The sequence below is a fragment of the Megalopta genalis genome, chromosome 2, assembly GCF_051020955.1.
Source record: "Megalopta genalis isolate 19385.01 chromosome 2, iyMegGena1_principal, whole genome shotgun sequence".
Classification (NCBI taxonomy): Eukaryota; Metazoa; Arthropoda; class Insecta; order Hymenoptera; family Halictidae; genus Megalopta; species Megalopta genalis.
The window spans coordinates 22,576,201-22,596,504 of record NC_135014.1 but is presented as its reverse complement, the minus strand read 5'-3'; the positions used below and the strand labels follow the sequence as shown (position 1 = coordinate 22,596,504).

The 20,304-nt window shown below is 40.7% G+C and overlaps 1 protein-coding gene across 2 annotated transcripts in view; it reads right to left on the bottom strand.

Annotated features, from left to right (window-relative positions):
- Positions 1-124: 124 nt before the first annotated feature.
- Positions 125-20,304, bottom strand: part of LOC117220565 (protein FAM151B) — a 58,367-nt gene continuing 38,187 nt past the window's right edge. For both annotated transcript variants that reach the window (XM_033470656.2, XM_033470653.2), the window contains exons 2-5: positions 9,937-10,062; positions 4,719-4,948; positions 4,335-4,474; positions 125-2,292 (exon numbers count right to left, since the gene is read on the bottom strand). In XM_033470656.2, coding sequence (XP_033326547.2) covers positions 1,905-2,292; positions 4,335-4,474; positions 4,719-4,948; positions 9,937-10,054 — 876 coding nt within the window. In that variant the 5' untranslated portion in view covers positions 10,055-10,062 and the 3' untranslated portion in view covers positions 125-1,904. The remainder of the gene's footprint in view (positions 2,293-4,334; positions 4,475-4,718; positions 4,949-9,936; positions 10,063-20,304) is intronic.

Sequence of the window (20,304 nt, the reverse complement as noted above, 5' to 3'; positions counted from 1 at the left end):
GACGGCCAGATATTTGCCAGTTCGCTTGTAAACGAAGAACCAACCTCTTACGTTTCTTGATCTTTTCGGTACGCTCTGATCTCTATTCGAAGTGTCTGCTGCTTACGAAACAACATATCGAGACTCGTCGTGAATGCCATTTATTAAAGATCAGAAATGAATTTCCAACGATCCAGAGTCAAAAAAAAAAAACTGAAATCTGCGCCGCGTAAATGCGATCAACGTATCAAATGCCTGCGGATAATATCTATGTATATGTCGACGAAAAATGCGTTCGCAACACTGTGTGCCGTGTTTTAAGACCGTCGCATGGAAATCGGTGACGTGGTGCAGGTGTGTGTTCGGTGAACGTGTTGCACATTTGATTTTATTGTTTCGTTATCAAACGCGATGCGCCGGCAACTTGTGGTACGCAATCCTTTGGCTTACATGTATACAAGTTACAGAATAATATATTTATATTATATATATATATTTATATCATAAATATATATATTAATATATATATTTATATTTATATCTATATTTATATTTAAATTTATATTTATATTTATATTTATATTTATATTTATATTTATATTTATATTTATATTTATATCTATATTTAAATTTATATTTATATCTATATACATATAGATACTTTTATATGGACTAATACCGTTTCTGTTCTGCACCTAGGTCTGAGATATGTAGAAGGCAGGTACAGGTGATACGTCGGTGAACACTAACGAGGTACGATATAACACACTAAAAACCGGATGTCTCCCTCGCGGCCCGGACACGGGAACCGGGCGCGACATCGACGTGTTCGAACGAAATTTAAAGAAAATCGTCCGATGGTAACGACGAATTCTCCGGTGGATCGTCGCACGAAGGAGGGCAGGTTCTTTTCCCGGGCAAGCTGCTCGGTATGTTATATCCTACTCTATCCGCATACTTCGGCTCGAGCAAGTTGACTGGAGACGGACGGACGAGTGTTCGACCGTCGTCATCCCTTACCGCATAGTTCCCCAACCTAGCCCGCTATCTTCTATCCCGAACAGACTGTTTCTACCACGGCAAAGTCCCGCGACCTTGCGGCGCTCGTCTAAAAACGAAACGAAAAACGGTTCGAACCGGCTCCTCGTTGGGAAACTATGCTCTACTGGGTTATGTGAATCTCGCGTGTCCTTGAGAATCTAGGAACCGCCGCGACCAGGTGAAAACGGGGGTCCTCACCGGGCGGTCGCGTCGGCCGGGTACAGAGAACCGGTGGAAACGGGGGGAAGAGGGTGGTACATCTCGTTGGCGGGTGTTGTATACCTAACGAAGCTCCCTTAAAGTACTTAGAAAACATCTGTTGCGAATAAGCTTACACGCTAAGGAGGAAAGGTCGCGCGCCTTGCAACCAGCCGCGCGGCCGATTGCAACGCGCGCGCAGGCGACTTTTACTTTTGATTTTCTTTCCCTTTATTTTTTTTCTTTTCTTTTTTGCATTTTGAGTCGGTTCACGCGCGATCTACACCCCGTCCTATCGCTCCTCCTCTGACACACGAGACATTTCGAGGCGACTGGGCAGCGTTTTGAAAAATCGCGGATCCGTCACCGACGGCCACGAAATCAGACTCGTCCCGGCTTTTATCCGGGAAGCCGAGGTCTTCGGCGACTTCCGTCGAAAGGCTTCCAGCGAGAGACAGATGTCTCGAGTGTCTCGGGTGCTGGCGCTCTCCGGCGACCTGGACTGCCCCCTCGAAAGACGGCGTCCACGATCGGAGCCGTTCGACGGAAGTTCTCGCGGTCCAGGAGAGTTCTTAATTTAGAAGACCTCGCGAGACCCGTCGGATAAATGTCTCCGTTAGGTGATCAGTCTGCCCAGCTCTGCCCTGAAATCTCTTCGGTGCGCGGGGTGTTGGACGACGGCTTGTTCAACCGCTTCGCGGCATCCCGTTGAGGAAGAGGCTGACGAAGAGGGAGCCGAGGATCGTCATCGTGGCGACGGTCATACCGGACGCTCCGTTCAGGTCCAGCTTGTTCTTCAGTTCGTCTGTCACGTCGAGGTACACTTTATTGACACCGATGTGTTTGACCAGCTCCGACAACTTCTGCTCGTCAACTGTGTCGTTCTTGCCGGACCAGACTGTCAACGTGCTGTCGGTATTCTTCAAAAGATTCTCCATCTGTTTGTGGCTCACCGAGGCTGCGGATGCTCGCACCGCGTAAGTGATCATCGACTGGTTTAGTTGGCTGTCCTTCACTACCTTCAACATCCCATTGACATCCTCGTCGGTGTAGTTTGCGTCCTTCTTCCCGTCACTGCAAACAGTTCTCGAATCAATCCCGGCTACGTTTGCGCACCAAAGCGACTCTGAATAGATGGAAAATCGGCAATCGGTCTCCTAGTCGCGGCATCTTGGCCAGAGTTGGCCAAGATTTCTAATTCGATCGACGCTTTACTCGTTAATCGTGGTTAACGATGAAATCCGTAGTTCGGTCGTTGATCGCAATTAAGGAGACTCGTGTGAAGCGTTCGAACGAGAGCTGATGTTTGGAAATTTTTTAATAACGTAAAACCTTGATGGAATTGATCATCACCTGGCATATACAGAGTGTTCCATAATTATGTTGACATTCACCCGTAAATGGGTGATTCCTGAGGTCATTTGAAGCAACTTCTTCCTTAGCGAAAATGCAATCTGCGGCTTCGTTTACGAGTTATTAACGGAAAACACTGATCAATGAGCGATCGAGTACGGCTGACGCTCCACCCTTGCGACCACTGCTGCTGTGCCAGATAGCCGGCGCGACGCGGCATTGACCGCAAGGGCGGAGCGCCGGCCGCACTCGCTCTCCAATTGGTCAGTGTTTTTCTTTAATAACTCGTGAACGAAGCCGCGGACTGCATTTTCGCTAAGGAAAAAGTTGCTCCGGATGATCTCAGGAATCGTCCCTTTTCGAGTGTTAACATAATTATGGAACACTCTATATACGTCGACCGTAAGGTCCATGAGGAATAACATGTATTATCTCATTAAAAGTAGATAAAATGTAACGAGAAGAAAACATTTTGTACCGTAAAATGTTAATGAATATATGTGTCAGTTGGCAATAAATTTCATCAACATCTTATGTTATGAAAAACTTGCCGAGTATCACCTCTCGTCTGAACGTTTCACACGAGTCTCCTCCCTTAACGATTGAATCTTCTGCTCGTTAATTACGATTAACGATACCATTTAATTGTAACCGCTGATCGAATAATTAATTAACGATTAACTTTGTATATTCGGCTGATTGATTAATACTACGTATTTTCAATACATTCAAAAAATTCATCGTGGAAAAATCGGCGATTCGTTTCATCGGTCGATCAAATCGAACGCCGATTTTTCGACGAACGTGCTTCAATCAAAGTTTCACGATTAAATTCGTCAACTAATTAAATTGACCACCGACTTTACAATGACACAACCCCGTTTTAATCGTAGACGCTAACTGATCGATCGAACTAAGAATTTCAATCGATCGGAAATAGAGTGTTTACAGAAATTTTAAGATATCTTGATTGCAACTTGTTGAAATGATTGGAGACAGATTGACTTTTCTATCCATTAACAGAATCGTTACGATAGCACAGTAATTTCTCCCTGATTCGCGCTCAGATTGCACACAAAAATGGACAATTTCGGAAGAGAAGATTACGATCATTCGAGCATTGCGGCTCGTTTTTACAGTTATCGACGATCGGTAACTATAAGATCGTATCTCCTCTTCCCAAATTGTTCATTTTTCTGTACAATCTGAGCGTCAATTAGGGAGAATTTACTGTAATCGGTAGATGAAAAACGACAAGGATATTACAAAGATTTTAATGAATGCAAAATAATCGAATCGACGAAACTGCGACTGGAAAGTTGAAATTGATCATAGTCAATGCTATATCAACTCTTTCGCGTACGGCAGAACGGAGTCGATTTCAGTTTGTCCGGTTTTATGTTGCACTATAAATACGAATTTCAGAAATTTTTCGAAAATCACTGCCGCACAATTTTCCAGCTTCAGTTTCCTCGTCCAAACTGCTGCGAAGTCGCGATCTTCTTTTCTTTTACGGCTAAAACGACGAAGACGAATTCGATCGAATGCAAAACAGCGTGAAAACGCTTATAAAATGTCGAAATACTATTCCGTTATTTTCAACTCGATGAAATAATTACAGGAGGAAAGGAACGTCTGCGTGGCTTCTGCGTCTTCCAAAAGCATGCAGACCATTTTCATTTCCTTTGAAAATAATCCGCGGTCTATGAATAAACAATAAATGACTGTAGATGCGTTAAAGGGGTAGAAAACGATGATCATACGTAGTGGTCCAGCCCAGGGACAGGATAACGTTTTTATACACCTTGACGGTGTTCAGGAAGGTGTCTTTGTTGACTGCGGGTTCTTTATCGGCCGCGGACCCTTTGAGAATGTCCGCGTTGAGGAACACCGGGAATGGCGCCTGAAATCGAACAGTAGGATCAATCAGCAGGCGAGGCGGGTAATCGCGAGCCGCAGCGAAAAAGATTCAAGCACGGAAGAATAAGAATTCACTGTGCGCGGCGCGCCGCGGAGCATCGGTAATCGGCGCATAAATACACCGGCCGATTCCTAGAATATCGTTTTTATCGGGGAACGCTCGGCGAAGCATTCCGCTGGTCGGCAAAAGATCGAGCAGCTTAAAAATAAACGGCGCGTGTACGTACGTTGTTCAGTTTGTCCAGTATGTCCTTGCTCTTTGTGACAGCATCCGTTTCCTTGAAGTCCAACTTCACACCCTTATTGATGCCTGACGTCTGATTCACTTTATCCACGAAGTCCTGCAGGGTCAGATCGCTAGTCTTATTATCGTGGGACATTATGGGGACATCGTCAGCGGTGTTCGAATCCGTCTTCTTGCCCATCTTCACGTCGGCCTCCAGCATCAGCTCCGTTTCTTTAAAGAGAAGTACAGAAGTTTTTATAGAAAATATTTTTTAAATATTTATTTTTAATTTAAATTATATATATTATATTATATTATATATTATTATATATTATTATATATTATTATATTATATTATATTATATTATATTATATTATATTATATTATATTATATTATATTATATTATATTATATTATATTATATTATATTATATTATATTATATTATATTATATTATATTATATTATATTATATTATATTATTATATTATTATATTATATTTAAATTATTTAAATTTTATTTATAGCTTCTTAAATATTTTCTATAAGTTTCAGTATTTCTAATAATGCGATGTTGTGTGCGTCTGTCTGTCCGTTTGTGCGCTGGGCGGCGGAGTCAGGAGAGTGGGGGAGAGGAGAGACGACGAAAAGCCGGGTAGGAAAAGCGAGAAAGTCGAACGCGAACGACTTTGTCGCGCTGCACGCACGTGCAACGTGAATATCGATCAGGCCTAAAGACGCTAGAAACCAGCCACGGATTCTACTTTCCCGGTCGCCTCTGTCTCCAATACACACGTCGTTTTACAGGCTGTCCCAAAAAAAACCTCTTCCTGAGATTATTCGAAGTAACTTTTTCCTTAGCGAGAATGCGATCCGCTGCTTTGTTTACGAGTTATTAAGGAAAAGCAGCGACCAATGAGAGACGGGCTCTCCCGGCGCGAGGCGACCCAGCCAACGAGCGCACGAAAGCCCAGTTCCGCTCGTTGGCATCAGCTGATCCGCGTCAGCCGATCTCGTCTCTCATTGGTCACTGTTTTTCGTTGATAACTCGTAAACGAAGCCGCAGATCGCATTTTCGCTAAGGAAAAAGTTACTTCAAATCGCCTCAGGAATTCCCCATTTCCAGATTGCGAGACATTTTTGGGACACCCTGTAGAATCAAGAAGATTCCTCCGATACCGTGTTTTCGGTATGCGACACGAAAGTTTCAGTCTTGTCAAGGTCTCCGGGAAAGCTTGCCGACGGTGACGACGCCGAAACTTATCGAGCATTAAAAGATTGAGTTTATATAAGCTTTCCGACATTTCTGCAGAAACGCGTGCTAGAACGAAGATTCGATCTTCTGGTATGAAAGGATCCTCATAATTTTATAACGATGCATGTGCAACTGGTTGTTAATCCATTAACTGCCACGATCCCCATTTGGAGATTTTGGAATTTTACGTACATCAATTGGCGCGAAGAATTTGTCAGGTGCGTTTGACAGTTCAATGTCATTTTATACATATCGATCAATATTGTTTAGAGCAGATGGTGTGCATTTTGTGATTCGTATCTTTACAACAAACTTGAAAATCATCAGTAAGTTGAACAAAACAAAATTATCATGTTTGAAGCATGAGACATTTTTGGTTTGGTCTTTATATTATAATTAAATACCATACGTAAATATGTAATTTAGAGGTATTAGCAGCCATGTGTTACTTACTCAGTCTTTCGTTTTTCATGCGTTTTACATTTCGATTTTATAAAAGCGGATGCATTACGGGAATTTTCCCGACGGCAACTTTCAGATCTATTAAAATGAAATTTGTCGCAAATATTATAGCTATCTTTGTGCACTATGCACCTGAATTTCTGTGTGACGATAGACGAGAATAAAAAAATTGTGCATATCCTGTTCAATGAATATAAATTTAACACTAAACCTATCATTAAAAGCGACAAATACGTGTTGCTCCGTAAGAATAACAGGCACCGGATTTATTTGGACTCATCACAATTTTTTGTATACTAACACCAGATTTACGGAAGTTTTTTAATTTACGATTATTCATATCGTAAAGATACATTTATGAGTTATTTATTCAATTTATATGTTACTTACAATAATACTTGTCAGAAATCAGAATAAATGTCTTATTGTTACTTTTATAAACTAATACGAAACAGCTGTTTTTTGTACTCCGTACATCTAGTGTTAAGAAACGTTATTCGCTCATTTCCTATGAAAGAGATCTTTATAATTTCAGCAAATGTCAAATGCGAAACCGTGGAACCGGTCGTTTTGACTGGCTTGGTAGAATCAGCGTTAATTGTGACCGAAAACAAACCAATGGCACAGCAATTGGTCGTCCCGCAGTATAACCGGCTCCACCACCCTGATTAATATATTTCTGACTTCGAAACGTGGAAAGGCTTCGTCGGGCAATGTGTACAAAAATTTCGCGCGAACCCGATTATTTCGATCGATACGTTTTCGTACAAGAATTTCTCGAATTCGATTTTTCCGCGACGCGGCTGTGTTTCTAGCCGGCTGTCCGACCGTTCCCGGCGGTTTCCTCGATCGATCGCACGATCCTCGGATCAAGGTCGCGCGTGTACGATGACTGACCTTCCACTAGGTATCCTCCTGCTGCCCTCTCGAGCCCTCATTGCGGATTCCGAGGGCACAGCCAGTCTCTTTCCCGAAGATCTTTCGCGGACGTGAGCAACAAGCCTCGTTTCCCTGAATATTAATCAGCCGCGGGCACACGGCGCATCCGGTATCTCGACGACGCGTGTCCCAAATAGAATTTCGCGGACGGCCTTCGACCGGCAGCCGTTCGTCCCCGTGAAACATTTGCGGACGATAATTAGCGACGTTACCGCCGTTTGTCCACGGCAAACACCATTTCCCGCTCGCCGGCCCCCGGCTTGTTGCACGCGTTCGCTCGCGACGGCATAGTAACGCGAAAACTTGGCAACGATTTCTGGCACACCACGATGGAACTATACTTCTCGTTACGACGGGAGTTCGTTAACACCGGATCCGCGTCGCTTCCACCGTGGACGCTCTTTCGTTCGACGTGTTAATTAACCATTCATCGCGGTTTCCGATCATCCGACTTGTATTTTGTCGCGACGCGACAGCAGATGCGATGATTTCACCCTGATTCGCGCCCAGATTGCGCAGAGAAATGGACGATTTTGGAAGAGGAGATACGATTATAGTAAATTCTCCCTAATTCGCGCTTAGATTGTGCACAGAAATGGACAATTTGGGAAGAAGAGATACGATTATAGTAAATTCGCTCTAATTCGCGCTTGGACTGTGCACAAAAATGGACAATTTGGGAAGAAGAGATACGATTAGAGTAAATTCTCCCTCATTCGCGCTCAGATTGTGCACAGAAATAAATAATTTGGGAAGAGGAGATACGATTATAGTAAATTCTCCCTAATTCGCGCTTAGATTGTGCACCAAAATGGACGATTTTGGAAAAGGAGATACGATTGCAGTAAATTCTCCCTAATTCGCGCTCAGATTGTGCACAGAAATGGATAATTTGAGAAGAGGAGATACGATTACAGTAAATTCTCCCTAATTCGCGCTTAGACTATGCACAAAAATGGACAATTTGGGAAGAAGAGATACGATTAGAGTAAATTCTCCCTAATTCGCGCTCAGATTGTGCACAGAAATTAATAATTTGTGAAGAGAAGATACGATTGCAGTAAATTCTCCTTAATTCGCGCTTAGATTGTGCACAGAAATGGACAATTTTGGAAGAGGAGATACGATTGCAGTAAATTCTCCGTAATTCGCGCTTAGATTGTGCACAGAAATGGACAATTTGGGAAGAAGAGATACGATTACAGTAAATTCTCCCTAATTCGCGCTCAGATTGTGCACAGAAATTAATAATTTGTGAAGAGAAGATACGATTACAGTAAATTCTCCCTAATTCGCACTTAGATTGCGCACAAGAAGGGACAATTTGGGAGTAGGAGATTACGATTATTCGATCCTTGCGCCTCGTTTTTATAGTTGTTGACAATCGGCAACGATAACAAATAAAATTATCATAAATTAAAAATAATATAACATAATATAAAAATGATCGTATCTCCTCTTCCCAAATTGTCCATTTTTGTGCGCAATCTGTGCACGAATTATAAAGAAATTATTGCACTTGTCTTCAAGACAAGAATTTCCTTCACAAAATCAATTGACCGTGCCACGAAAATAGTCTAAACATTCGCGGCACGAATCTAGGACTCGACCTAATATTTTACTAGACAATGTCTACGACTCCTTTTTAGTTGCAATCGCTTGGAACGGCACGAAATAAGAAACGCGCGGTTTTCAATTCTTTTATGCGAGTGTACAAGGCGCTTCGCCTGAAGGAGGCCACCTAAATGTCTCCGTTCTTTTCGAAGATATCGAGAAACTTTAAAACACGTTCGCTACGTATTAAACACATTGCATCCTCTTATAACATACGATAAAAATGCCGCCATAGAGAAAAGCTATAAATTCGCTAAGCATCGTGCTACGTGTCTCAATTTTTAATAATTATATTCACAAAATTCCTTCTTCAAAGGAAATACAAAATCGAGATTCGCGACGCTGTTGGCGAACGTGTTAACAAACATGTAGTCTCGTTCAACTGTTTCTTCTGCAATCTATTAAATTCTCTAGTTCATCGAAAAGGAAGCTTGCAGAAAAGCAAAAATTCTAATCGAAATATAATCGTTCGTTGCTCAAATTTCGCAGACTGAGAACATTCAAGACTGTTCGAAGGTCCGAGGAGAGAACGTCGATGGAATCCGTTCACGTTTTACAATTTGTGCTAGCAGAGTTCACTGACGCCACATTGGCGTCAGCTGTAGCTATAGGCATACGCCAGTAAGGCTTCGCGGACCGATGAGGAACGGACGACAGAGGCTGTCCCGGACGCAAATGAATTTTTCATCGGAAACCGAACTCTCGTCGCGCATCGTACCTCGTTCTTCTGGGATCGATCCTGGCAAACGTTGCTCCGCCTGATAACTCTTATCTCGGAAGGGTCGAATCGATAATCATTGGTCACGTGGCGGAAGTTTAACCGCGGGCCCCTGATATCGCGTTCGACATTCGCTTGCTTGGCAACAAGAACGCGTCCTGCGTTTCGCAGCGACTGCAAGCGAAGCCGAGTCGCGATCCTATTTTTTCGATGCTCCAAAGGAATACTTACTCTTCGCAAGATTATCTGCCAGGTCCTTCGCGCTGTTCACTGCATGGGCCCAGACGATCTGCGTCAGGTTGTCCTTCGCGGACGTGAAGAAGACCTTCGGATCGACGGCGTTGCTCATGTCGGCTTCTGAAACATGCGAGCGACGCGGTCAGTTTCACGAACAACGAGAATATTGTGCGTAAATAATTTGCGAAAACACGATGCGGAGGATTCTATACGTTCGTGGGAAGAACGAAATTAACGGCCGGAACCGGAGTATAAATATTTATTTGTCCATCTAGCTTCCGGCGAATAAATTTCGACATTTACCGGTTTCATCAACAATAAAACGCATTTAACGTATACCTAACGCATACCGTTTTGTAATAATGCCAAGACTGGATTTATTTCAATTTCGTACGATTTATATTATAATAATAAATATATTATTATATTATTATATTATAATAAATATATTATTATATTATTATATTATAATAAATACATTATTATATTATTATATTATAATAAATATATTATTATATTATTATATTATAATAAATATATTATTATATTATTATATTATAATAAATATATTATTATAGTAATAAATCTTCAATAAAGAAGTGTACCTAAAAATTTCTCACAGAAGTATTTTTATAATATCAGGAGAGAGAGAGAGAGAGAGAGAGAGAGAGAGAGAGAGAACTGTAAAAATAAAAATCGAAAACCAGTCGTTTTAAACCGGTTTGGTAGTTAAGGTATCTAGAAAAACCATACTTGTCCAAAGGGCGCATTTTCACCGATATATTGAGAACATTGGTAAATAAAATTAATATATTAACTTAAAAATTAATCAATATATAATTATCGATAATATAGTATATATAATTATCGACAATAATTTGTTATATTTATTATTTACTTCGATGCTAAAATATCGACAACGAGAGGACAGAATATTATCGCCGCTTAAAAGGTCTAAATAATGTCCATACTTGTTTCTAGAAATCTGGATCACGAGTCAGACTCGTCAAAAAGGCACGGCGACGAGTTCAAACGACTGATGCAACGTAGAAATTTTTCGGCAACCCCACGATTTCGTTGCAACCGACGCTGAAAACTTCTGTTTTGCATAAAGATTCGCCGTCCGATAATTACCGCGAGTCGAGAGATTCGGCACGATGCAAATTAAATGAAATAGGAGGCTCGATTTTCGGAATCGTCGGGGTGGCGCACCCCTCGATATTCCCGAGGAGGCTCTCGACCTTCGACCCCAATATTCGCCGAGATCGTTCCATAATTGACCGGGCCGAGAATTCCTCGCGAGAATAGACAGCCGGGATCCAAAGAGTTTTTTGGAGGATGGGGGGGCCGGATGGCTGAGAATCTCGTCCCAGTTCGCTCGTTGTCGCCCCGAGCCTCCCTCGGGGCGAGATCGATAATCGCATTCATTCGTTACCATCCCGCTGAGGTTCTGCAAAGCGACGTTTCATTGCCGAAATTAACAACATCTCCAGCACGTACTTCTCGTTCTTACGAGACAATGCTTCCAGCTACCAGTTTTAGTACCATCGATTCGATTAGATTCGACGAATCGCTGACAATCGCATTCGTTCGTCACCCTGTCGCTGACAAGGGAACACGTGTAACACATGTAACTTTAGTACGAGACACAGTTTCTTGAAAATATATATTCGACACGTATATTTTTACGATTTCTACGTTTAGGGGTAAAAACAACCCTAAAACCATATTTTCGCGAGATATCTGACAAACATTCTTTTTTTAATTTTTATAAATTAAAATTAAACATATTAATTTTTTTATAAATTAAAAGTAAATATAATAATAATTTTTTTACAAATTAAAAGTAAATATAATGATAATTTTTTTATAAATCGTGCGTTTACGATTGACAAATATGGTCGCATACGAGAGTTTCAAATAAAGTTATTTATTCGAGCAACGTTCGAAATATGAGATTTCTTTGACGATTTAATTACTTATTTATTTATTTATCGAACATGTACCGGAAGTTAACCATTAATTATAAAATCACGAAATGAAAACGCAGAGGTGGCTTGATACAGAGTTAAAATAAAAAAATAACAAACTCAATTCCTTAAATTGCTATGATAAATCTCTGCGGACTACAACAACTAGACCGCGGGGATGTTTATGCGAAATAAATGGTTCGTGCATCCATTGCAAGAAACAGGAACCGCATAAGCATTTATTCCAATCTTGAATAATTGCATCGAGTTATGAATAATATAATCGTATTGTGAAATTTCTCCAAGAATTCTTACGAAATGTTACCTTAACATTTCGTTGTTTACAATACTTTGTCATATGATCGCGATTATTAGAATAAGAGAGAGCGACGGTATCCCGGGCAACCTCGTTAATTAGGAGCCCGGTGATCGTGGAGACGATATTAGATATAAAATTATCGACAGGAAGCAGTATATCGAGCTGCCAGAAACGAACAAAGGAGGAAAGCAAAAATAACGGGAGAGAGAAAGAGAGAGAGAAAAAAAAGAACGGGGAAACCGTTTGCCCGTTTTCTCTCGCGCCTCGATGGCCGATCAGCCGACGCACAGAGCCCGAACCCCTCTGCCGCCGTCTGCTGGACCGGAAACGGGTCAGTTGAAACTATTGTATCGACAGTACGGCCCGTATCGATTCGTTCGAGTCAAATTTGCAAGGTATACGTGCTACCTGCGCTTTCGGAGATAACGGAGATTGGCGGCGGCACGCAATCACCGAATAAAACGGTCCTCTTTTGTCGTTCCGCGAGGCCGAGCGCTCGCACGCAAAACTCGCGCAACGTGTCTGACAAATCGAATCCATAGGTCTACTAAATGTAATCGAAGCGATGAGGGAGTAAACCCGTTTCAATCGACCGTCGGCGCTCTTTCAGACGACAGAACACAGTAAATTTCTCCCCAATTGTCCTTCAACTTGTAAACGAAAATAGCCCTCTGCCGCGTTTTAAAGATGACCTTGACAATCGGCGACTATAAAAACGAGCCGTGAGCCTCGAATAATCGTATCTCCTCTTCCCAGACTGTGTCCATTTTTGTTTACAAGCTGAGGGACAATTGGGAGGGAATTCGCTGTAATATAATTTCGCAACGTGATTATCGAACTGCGAACTTTATGCATTTATGACAAGGTCGAGCATTTTTAACGTCGAACAGTGGAGGAGAGATCGAAAACATTTAACGGCATCGATGCGTTATTTTCGAGATAATGACATTATTAAAATCACTGTTACTATTACAGTCGCTATTAAAATTACTGTTCTAATTACTATTAAAATTACTATTACAATTACTATTATTATTACAATTGCTATTAAAATTACTATTACTATTACAATTGCTATTAAAATTACTATTACTATTGAAATTACTATTAAAATTACTATTACTATTGAAATTACTATTACTATTACTATTACAATTATTATTAAAATTACTGTTGCTATCATAATTACTATTACAATTGCTATTAAAATTACTATTACTATTACAATTGCTATTAAAATTACTATTACTATTACAATTGCTATTAAAATTACTATTACTATTACAATTACTATTAAAATTACTATCAAAATTACTATTAAAATTACTATTACTATTACTATTACAATTACTATTAAAATTACTATTACAATTACTATTATTATTACAATTGCTATTAAAATTACTATTATTATTACAATTGCTATTAAAATTACTATTACTACCACAATTGCTATTAAAATTACTATTAAAATTACTATCAAAATTACTATTAAAATTACTATCAAAATTACTATTAAAACTACTATTAAAATTACTATCAAAGTTACTATTAAAACTACTATCAAAATTGCTATTAAAATTACTATTAAAATTACTATCAAAATTACTATTAAAATTACTATTACTATTGAAATTGCTATTACTATTATTATTACAATTACTATTAAAATTACTATTGATATCATAATTACTATTAAAATTACTATTATTATTACAATTACTATAAAAATTACTATTGCTGTTACAATTACTATTACTAGAATTACTATTCTTCGCAGCAGACGCAGACAATTTTAATGTTGCATAAAGCTCCGTGGTCCAGTTATCAACGGTAACCATAACCGTCGTCTCGCTACTTGTTCACGGAAGAGCGTCGATGGAAGGTTAGAGCGAGGTAGAAACAAACGAAGGAGAACCGTGTCCAATTAGGCGCAAGGTGCTGACCACGGTTAACAGGTGAAACCACAGTTTCCCTGAACTTTCGTGTACGGACGGGCACTTAGGAATTCCGTAGCCTTGCGTTCGGAACTAAAGCCTCGCCCCGTATTTCACGTATTCGTACACGTTAATCATCGCTATTCTGTATATCCGTGGCCTCGCATTATCTAGGAACTCGTAAAAGGTCATCTAAAATGTGACGTCCGCACAAAGTACCCTCCAACGATGCCGAAACCTTGTGCCACAACGGCACACCCGACAGCGTAATCGAGAATTCACGAGCAGTCGAATCAAACGAGCTGAACGTTTCCTTTGACGGCGGAACGCGACTAATCATCAACCGTGCCACGGAAATTTCCATTTGCAGTAAATTTAACCATGATTTTCCATCAGCTTGTACACAAAAATGGTCGATTTGGGAATTGCCGGTTGGGCAAAAATTTGGGATTTGGCAATTATTCGAGCTCCGCGGCTCGTTTTTACCGTTTCCGACGGTCGATCACTATAAAAACGAGTCGCGAGACTCCAATAATCGCATCTCCTCTTCCCAAATTGTCCATTTTTGTGCGCGATCTGAGCGCAAATTAGGGAAGATTTACTGTATTCGAGTCGCGCGGCTCGTTTTTATCGTTTCCGATCGTCGATGACTATAAAAACGGGTCGCGAGATTCCAATAATCGCATCTCCTCTTCCCAAATTGTCCATTTTTGTGCGCAATGTGAGCGCAAATTAGGGAAGATTTACTGTATTCGAGTCGCGCGGCTCGTTTTTATCGTTTCCGATCGTCGATGACTATAAAAACAGGTCGCGAGATTCCAATAATCGCATCTCCTCTTCCCAAATTGTCCATTTTTGTGCGCGATCTGAGCGCAAATTAGGGAAGATTTACTGTATTCGAGCCGCGCGGCTCGGTTTTATCGTTTCCGATCGTCGATGACTATAAAAACGGGTCGCGAGGCTCGAATAATTGCATCTCCTCTTCCCAAATTGTCCATTTTTGTGCGCAATCTGCGCGCGAATCAAGACAAATTTACAGGATTCCAAAACAGCAGACTGTTGCGCTATTCATGGAATCGAAAGAAAAATCGATCTCGTCATGTTTATTAAGTTCGCGCGAGGAAGTACTATTTTACGACACGAGAAGACCGCACGATGCCTCCGTGTTTGCATGAAATCGCGTTATTTAGACTTCTCTGTCCACGAGTTTCCATTCATGGTTTCTTCGACGCTTCCGGCCGACTTATTTCCGAGCCATCGATTCCGCACAGAAGACGGTCTGTCGAGGAACCGGTTGTCGACACGGGAAAATGCAACGCGGCACAGTGGTCTGGAAAGCGATGTTCCCTCGTCAAAATAACGAACGTTCTCTGTACGTCTCTGTGCAAACAAAAATCGCACAACAGCTTCCAAAATGTTCCAGAAAGCCGACGTAAGTCCGATGTTCGTGGACCAAATAAAGAACAATCTGTATTCGTCTCTATCAGAGTTGGGCAAAATTTTATTCTATAAGATAAGATAAAAGGTAAGGACTTAACGAATAAGATATTATTCGGCATTGTCGAAACGAAATTTATCTAGAGAAAAATGTATTCGAATCAAATTTTATTCGACACTATCGAAAAAATGATCAATCGAATACAAATTTGTCTAAATAAAAATTTGTCGAATCAAATTTTATTCGAATAAGAATTCGTTCGACTACGATTTTATTCGAATATGAGTTTATTCATACAGGAATTCGAACGAAAAATAATTGATTCGAATAAATATTATAGAATATAAAGTGTTTTTCCATAGTTTACCGATTTATTGATTCCATATTATCTTTTCGAATTATTCGAATGTAGAATTTTTCGAATAAAGAATTATTCGAATATAGAATTTTTTGTATAAAGAATTATTCGAATATAGAATTTTTCGAATAAAAAATTATTCAAATAAATCGATAAACTAATTTATGACGAATAATGAATTATTCGAATAAAGAATCATTTGATTAAATAGCTGGAATAATTTATGATGAATAAAATGAATTATTCGAATAAAATGTCCGACTAAAAGAAATTAATTCTGATGATTATCTTAGACAAATATTTATTCGAAACAATCCGAATAATGTCCAACAGAATGTTCCATGAAATTTAAAATAACTTGACTAACGAATCTGAAACTTTTCGTTTCACGGACAAAATGAAAAACAATATGTAATCTCCTCCGCAAAAATAAAAATCAAACAACAGCTTCGAAAATGTCCCGGAAAATCGAAGCAACTACACCGAATGCAATAAATTCTCCCTGAATGACGCTCAGATTGCGCACAAAAATGGACAATTTCGGAAGAGGAGATACGACTATTCGAGCCTTGCGGTCCGTTTTCATACTTGTGTCAACAATTGTCCATTTCTGTGTACAATTCCAAGCGTCGATTAGGGAGAATTTACCGTAATTCGAAACTTTGCGCGAAAGTATCGCAGCAACGTTCCGCGAAATGTCCGGTCGGTGTGCGGGTGTCCCGTTAAAAACCTGGCAATATCGAAATTGCAGAATCGTATTCCGGAAAAATTCGACGTAGAGGAAGCTTTCCGCTCCACTTTCTCCGCTCGGTGGAGAAGAGCCTCGGTTTTCGAGGCGGGACTGACCTCGCGCTCGGCCGACTCGACTCTCCGAGTGCTTCTAATTGGCTGAACAATCGATTGTCTGTCTTCGAGGACCGCCGGGGCCCCTAATAACGTGCAACGTGTCGCGTCCTTATGCAACGTCCGCTTCCGATGCTCGTATTTTCGCGAAAATAGGGGAACTGCTCCGTTCTCGTTCCGGATCTCGTGCGCCGCGATCATTTCCCCCGAGACGTTCCGCTATTCTGTTTGCCAACCGTGAGTCACGCTTCCGCGGACATTTTTTCCGCGGTATTGTTTGATCAATCTATCATCAATTTAGGAAATTAATTCCCCGTAAACTGCGCGGCGACAGAGCCGCGGCCGTCCTTCGCCTCGCGTTTTATCGAGCGTTATCGCGATCGGAGACTAGCTTTCGGAGACAATACCGCCGGCCGGCTTCCATTCCGGCGATAGACAATGATACCCATCCGCCGTTGTTCCCGTCCATTACGCCGACGAGCGCCTCCACTGGCCGATTCTAACGTATTTCGCGCATTATCGCGATCTCTCGAATTTTTAAGCTATTTTACGCGCGCGTAACTTCTTCGGTAGCTGCGACAACTTCTTTTAGGAATTGCTAAGCTTCTTTAGTCGCATAATTTCCTTTACTGTTAGCCTGTAAACGCTATAATCATGCCAAGGAGGAACGGTCACGAATGTGAAAAGTACAAGACGTATAATTCTTCAGCTTCCAAGTCCAGTTACACTGTGTGCTCTACCGGCACGAACATTGTCAAAAATAATTCCAACTTTTTTAAGCTATTTTACACGATTATAAGTTATGCAACCGGTAACTTATTTGTTAGCTGTGACAATTTCTCGGTAATTGCTACATTCTTTAGTCGCGTAATCTTCTTTGCTGTTAGCCTGCGAAGTCCGTTGTTGTTCCAAGAAGGTCGCAGATAAGAAAAGCACGTAAGCTCTAGTTTATAAATTTAACGAAATTTTTACAGAGCTGCGAAATAATAGGTTTTTGACACGATAAATAGACTACGAGTATTTGTATCTTCTCGTGTAATACAGTATTTGGCAAATAAATCATTTCTGAAATAGTAGTTTCACATACGGATAATATATGTATAATTAAATATATTTCAGAAAAATTATTTCTATACGTAACTGTTGTCACAAGAAAGTTTTTTTTGCCGAATGCTGTACTACATGAGATGACAAACATATTCATGGTCTATTTGCTATTTCAAAAATCCGTTTTGAGGATGTGACACTCGATTTGGATAGCCCTATATTATTAAGTTAGCAACTAAGTTCCCGCCGTCTTTTTCCAAATCTTACCATTCATTGTTTAACATTCACTGCAACAACATTCAATGTTTTCGGTATAATGCTTTAAATCATTCGGAAGAGGATGTTTTGTTCTATCGGAATCTATGTTTAGTCTTTTTTGTTCTAGTTAATTTCTGTTAATTTTCAGATCGTTAAAACGGAATGTCAAGTTGAGAAAAATGAACGTTTTCGACACCTCCTTCTTTTTGCTTGTAATCAAGGTTCTAAGACCGCAAAACTGCTCGCGATATCTGTGCTGAATACGGAGAGGGTGCCATAGCTGAAAGGACCGCTCGTGATTGGTGTGCCGAGTTCAAAAATGGAAATTTTGACCTCAAAGACGCGCCTCGTTCTGGCCGTCCAGTTGAGTTCAACTAAGAGCGATTGAACCAACGTTTGCACGAAAATGCGCGTCAAACGACAAGGGAACTGGCAGAGAAAATGGAATGCCCCCGCATTGCTATAGCACGTTTATTCAATGGAAAAGGTTATTTAAAAAATACTTAAAAATTTTTTTAAAAACAGCGGAAACCCAGTTGCCAACCCGATAGCTTCTGCAAGAAAAGTTCTCTCCTGTCGACCTCTGAATACCGTAATTATTGAAACAACGAAGCGCCGACACAGAAACATGAGAAGCAAAAGATCACTATCTCCTGTGATAGACTGCTTCCAGGTCCGGAACGAAGATGAATGTAAGGGACGAAATCGAAGGGGCGAAAATTAGGGGCATATGGCCGAATCCCCTTGTCGGCCTCGAACACGTGCGCGACAGATTTTCCCGCGAAGAACTGTTTGGACGGTCGACCGAGCTGGCCGGCGGATCCTGATTTTCGTCGGAATCTGATCGCAGCTTAGAGTGGAAATTGGAATTTCCGATAGTTTGACTGGGAATGGGGGATCGGATCCGAGCCGGCTCGATTACCATAAGTCACAGCCGTCCGACCGGCTCAGCTCTGCTCCGCTCGGCTCGCGTTCTCCGGCAATTCCGCCGGAAATCCGCGCGCGCTCCGCTGCAAAACTGCAACCTAAGCTCCGAAGAAACGGACACGAAAGCTTTTCAGCGACTTTCGCCGACCTGCCAAGGATATCCCGAGTATCCTACTGCAATTTTAACGAGTACGCAGCTCCGAATGATACATGAGCCGCGTTAACGGATAATCGAGACTTTTAGCCGTTATTCGGATGCGAACCTCGCCAGCTGCAAGATCTGTCGAACTTCCGACGGTTTATTGCACGAAATAATTTGATCAACCCTTTGCGTTTTAACAACGAGTCAGCCTCGCGATAAAGACTTTATTTAGTATCTGTTAAATATAAATGTTATTCGTTTCTTCTTGCTTTGTTTTCGGGTGTAATTAACTTCATATTTATCGAATAAGACATATTAAATTTTCGTATTCTTTTATTTCGCTTATAGTTTCAGTTAGTTTTATTTTGGCTAGATCCATTCGAGTATCTTCACGATTATTATTCATTTGAGTATTTTTAAATCCATTTTATCGGGACCAAAGTCAATCCTCAATATATTAATATTGAGTAATATATTAAGTTGTTCGTTACAAATGACTGCCACGAGATTAGGATTCTTCAGATGGAATCTTTGTAATTCTGATGTAAAATGGACCCACACAACGGCCGTCATTCGAGGATTAACGCGACAACTTAAATTGTTTTGAGATCGTAAGTTGCGACGTTTTTCCATGTACAGTAATTTCTCCCTAATTCGCACTCAGATTGCGCACAGAAATGGACAATTTGGGAAGAGACAATACGATTATTTTTATATAGTTTTTGTAGTTATCGATTGTCAACAATTATTAAAACGAGGTGAAAGGCTCGAATAATCGTATCCCCTCTTCCCAAATTATCTATTTTTGTTTGCAAACTGAAGGAAAATTAAGGAGAATTTACTGTACTAAATTATTTATCGATGTGACCGTCGAATCGTGTCATGTGGCCTCCGAATTGCCTTCGAATCGTGTCACCTGGCCTCCGAATTGCCTTCGAATCGTGTCATGTGGCCTCCGAATTGCCTTCGAATCGTGTCACCTGGCCTCCGAATTGCCTTCGAATCGTGGCAAAAAATTAGAAATAAAACAGTTGAGCCATCGTTTTTATCCAATCCCCGAGTGTCTCTAGAAACGAGCCTCGAGGCTCAAAAAATCGCGACTCTAGTATTCTCGGATCTGCCG